Here is a 3,713-nt window from a genome sequence, read left to right as displayed (position 1 = left end):
ATGGAGCTGGGTGCTGAGGTGCTGCTGGACCTGAGCTTCCTAACGGAGGAGGAGCGCTGCGCCATCGCCGAGGTGCTGCGGCGGGACTGGGTGCTGCGCCAGCGCGAGGAGGGGCGCATCAGGTGAGGGGGGGTTCCCTGTGCTGTGTCACCCTTGGGGACACCATGAACCCCCCCTGGAGCAGCCAGGCTGGGGATGGAGGCACCCATTGAGCCCAGGGTGAAGCATCCTGCTGGGTGAGGCTAATGGAGGTCCCAACCCTGGACCAGTCCTAGGGGCTCCATCAGGTGATGGGGATGGTAGGGATGGGGTCCGTGGCAGCAGGCGGGGGGACCCAGCGCTGCCTCTGCCACCAGTGAACTCCGCAAGTCGGTGTCAGACCTGGCACAGTTGTGGACCCTCACTGGGGACTGGTTCTGTGATGCCCGTGCCCAGCGCCACCGGCACCATCACCTGGGCTCCGACCTCGTCCGTGCCTCCATTCGGCGCAGGAGGCGGCCACAAGGTCAGTGATGGATGGGATGGGATGGGGTGGCATGGGATGGGATGGAATGGAAGGGGATGGGATGGGATAGGATAGGGTGGGATGGAATGAGATGGGATGGGGTGGGATGGGATGGGGTGAGATGGGGTTGGATGAGATGGGATGGGGTGGGATGAGATGGGGTGGGATGGGATGGGGTGGGATGGGATGGGGTGGGCTGAGATGGGATGAGATGAGAGGGATGAAATGAGAAAATGAGAAATGAGAATGGGATGAAATAGGGGGATGGGGTGGAATGGGATGAAATGGGGTGGGATGGGATGGGACAGGATGGGGGGACACTGGGGCCGTGTCCATCCCTCTGAGGTCCCCGATGTCACCAGGAGCAGGGGAGCCGGGGCTTGGCTCCAGCCTGGAGGCCATTGCCGAGCCACTGGTGGAGGATAAGGAGGACGACGATGGTGTGGGGGAGCTGGAGGAGAGGTGAGAGTGAGAGCTCCTTTGGGTACCCTGGAGTGCCTGGGGGGGCTGGAGGTGGGAGCAGAGCCCACAGTGAAGGGGGTGGCTCTGGTGTCTGCTCACTGTCCTGGTGTCTGTCTGTTCACCACGTGGGAGGGGGGTGTCTGTGGCCCTGCTGGCCCCTATAAATGGATGGAGGGGGGGAGCTCTTTAGCCTCATGCCTTAATGAGACAAGCTAATGATGGTCTTTCCTCACAGGCCCCTTACAGAGGTGCAGGCAGCAGCAGCGCCCCAGGTTGGTGGCTGGGGGGCAGGGGGTACCTGATGCCCTGGTGATGGGCTCGATCAGTGTCCGGGTCACTCTGATGCCATAGCCCTGAGGCTGCAGCATCACCCAGGAGGGTGCTGCTGTTTGGGTGTCCCATGGGGTGTCCCTCATGTGATGTCCTCAGGGACCCAGAGGGGAGCAAGGTGGGGAGAGGTGTGCCCGTTGTCACCATGTCTGTGCCATCCTGCAGCCCAGCCCCACAGCTCCAGCTCTGGAGGGGACCCCAGTGCTGCTGCAGCAGGGTGACAGCCCCGTGAGGGAGCAGCACATCCCGGCCCAGACAGGTACCTGTGATGGGGGCACCAGTGCTGGGCTCCGGGAGGGTTGGAGCCCTTCAGCACTGCTCAGTAGCCCCCTACCCCCTCCCAGCCCCACATCATCTCTTCCCTCCCCTCTTGCCAAAAGAGGGGACCCCTTCTCCTATCCATGGGGGAGCCCCGATCCACATCCCTCCCTTGCAGGTGACACAGTCAATGGGAGACCCTTGGGCACATCCAGCACAGAGGAAGATGAGGAGGACCCCTACTCTGCATGCTATGGCCTTGATGCTGGGGAGGTGGGATGGTGGGACCGGGGGGGAGATGTCTATGGGGCTATATAGGTCTCTATGGGGCTGAGGAGGCTGTCTGGGGGTGCAAAGTCAGCATGGCAGTGCGTGCTGGGTGCCCTCAGGAGCCCACACTGAGGATGAGCTGCAGGGGGGTCCTCACCCCTCCTTGCTTTGCATTGCCAGGGGCTGGGGACCCCCCCGATGGTGTCCCCACAGAATGGCCACGCACCCCCAAACAGCCTCCTGAGCACCAGCTCTTCTGTGTCCAGCCTCAGCTCCTCCACGGTACGGGGCTGGAGGTGGGGGTGTATGGGTATGGGTATGTGTACGTGTATGGGTATGTTTACGTGTATGTGTACGTGTATGTGTATGAGCACGTGTACGTATGTGTCCATGCATGTGCATGTGTATGTGTATGGGGGGGTGTCACCTCTCCAGCCCCCCTCACCCTGTCCCCCCCGCAGCTCAGCAGCAGCCTGATGAGCCTGTACAGTGAGGGTGAGCTGGGCAGGGTGCCCGTGAGAGGCTGTGTCCAGTTCTCCCTCCGCTACGACCCTGCCAGGAAGGAGCTGCAGGTCCATGTGCTGCGGTGCCGGGAGCTGGCTGAGGCCAAGAAGCAGCGGTCGGACCCGTGAGTGCTGCAGCAGCCCCCAGCAGGGATGCCCGTGGGGGTACCTGGTGCATCCTCATCTCGTCCCTTGGCTCCAGGTACATCAAGACGTACCTGCTGCCGGACAAGTCCAACCGCAGCAAGCGCAAGACCACGGTGCGCAAGAGGAGCTTGGACCCCATCTTCAATGAGACCCTCAAGGTTTGGGGTGTCCCTGGTTTGAGGGTGGGTGCATGGCTGTGGGGGGGTGACCTCATCCTGCCTGTGTCCCCCCACACCAGTACAAGCTGGAGAAGAGGGAGCTGCAGGGCCGGACCCTGAACCTCTCGGTGTGGCACCACGACAGCCTGGGCAGGAACCTCTTCCTGGGAGAGGTGGAAATCGCTTTGGGCACCTGGGACTGGGACAACACCGGCCCTGAGTGGTTCAGCCTCCAGCCACGGGTGAGCCCCCAGACCCTCAGCCCAGCACCCCCAGCACCCAGACCCAGCCCAGCACCGCCATCCACAGCGCCCTGTAACAGCCCCATCCTCCCCAGACACCCATCCCCTCGGATGGCCTCGCCAGCCGGGGCAGCCTCAACTTGGCACTGAAGTTCATCCCTGCCGGCTTGGAAGGTGAGAGGTGCCCCTGGGCGCTTGGGGCGGTCGGGCACAGCCGGGGATCCCTGACTGCTCTCGCCCGCAGGCGGGGGGCTGCCACCCACAGGTGAGCTGCACATCTGGGTGAAGGACGCTCAGAGCCTCATCCCCCTGCAGAGCGGCACCGTGGATGCCTTTGTGCAGTGGTAAGAGGATGAAGGCGCACTTGGGGGCACCCATAGGTGCTGGCGGGGTGCGTGTGTCCCTCACCCTGCTGTCACTCCAGCTACGTGCTGCCAGATGACTCCAAGGCGAGCCGGCAGAAGACACGGGTGGTGAAGCGGAGCCTCAACCCGCTCTTTAACCACACCATGGTATACGACGGCTTCCAAGCCAAGGACCTGGCCGAGGCGTGCGCCGAGTTCACCCTTTGGCACCATGAAGCCTTTTCCAAGCGCCAGCTTGGTGGCATCCGGCTCAGCCTGGGCACTGGTGAGCAGGGAATAGCTCTGGGTGCCCCCCGTGCTGTGACAGAGGGTGACACGGAGATTTCTCCATAGGGAGCAGCTATGGGCTACCAGTGGGCTGGATGGACTCCACAGCAGAGGAGCGGGGGGTGTGGGGCCGCCTGCTCCAGCAGCCCGGGCAATGGGTCGAAGCTCTCCTACCACTCCGGACCAACCTTGTCCCCAGGGCATAG

General features: G+C 63.3%; 1 protein-coding gene across 1 annotated transcript; it reads left to right on the top strand.

The window, feature by feature from the left end:
* Positions 1–3,713, top strand: SYTL1 (synaptotagmin like 1; the record flags this gene model as incomplete). Its single annotated transcript, XM_080632349.1, has 14 exons — positions 1–122; positions 357–505; positions 868–967; positions 1,203–1,239; positions 1,463–1,556; positions 1,734–1,828; positions 2,006–2,107; positions 2,287–2,453; positions 2,531–2,633; positions 2,714–2,875; positions 2,971–3,049; positions 3,120–3,219; positions 3,300–3,505; positions 3,574–3,713. 14 exons carry the CDS (start codon positions 1–3, stop codon positions 3,711–3,713), a joined length of 1,656 nt encoding a protein of 551 aa, XP_080488475.1.

Source organism: Psittacula echo, assembly GCF_963264785.1.
Source record: "Psittacula echo genome assembly, chromosome: 21".
NCBI lineage: Eukaryota > Metazoa > Chordata > Aves > Psittaciformes > Psittacidae > Psittacula > Psittacula echo.
Note: the sequence above shows the minus strand (reverse complement) of the source record. Positions and strands in the feature narration are given on the sequence as shown.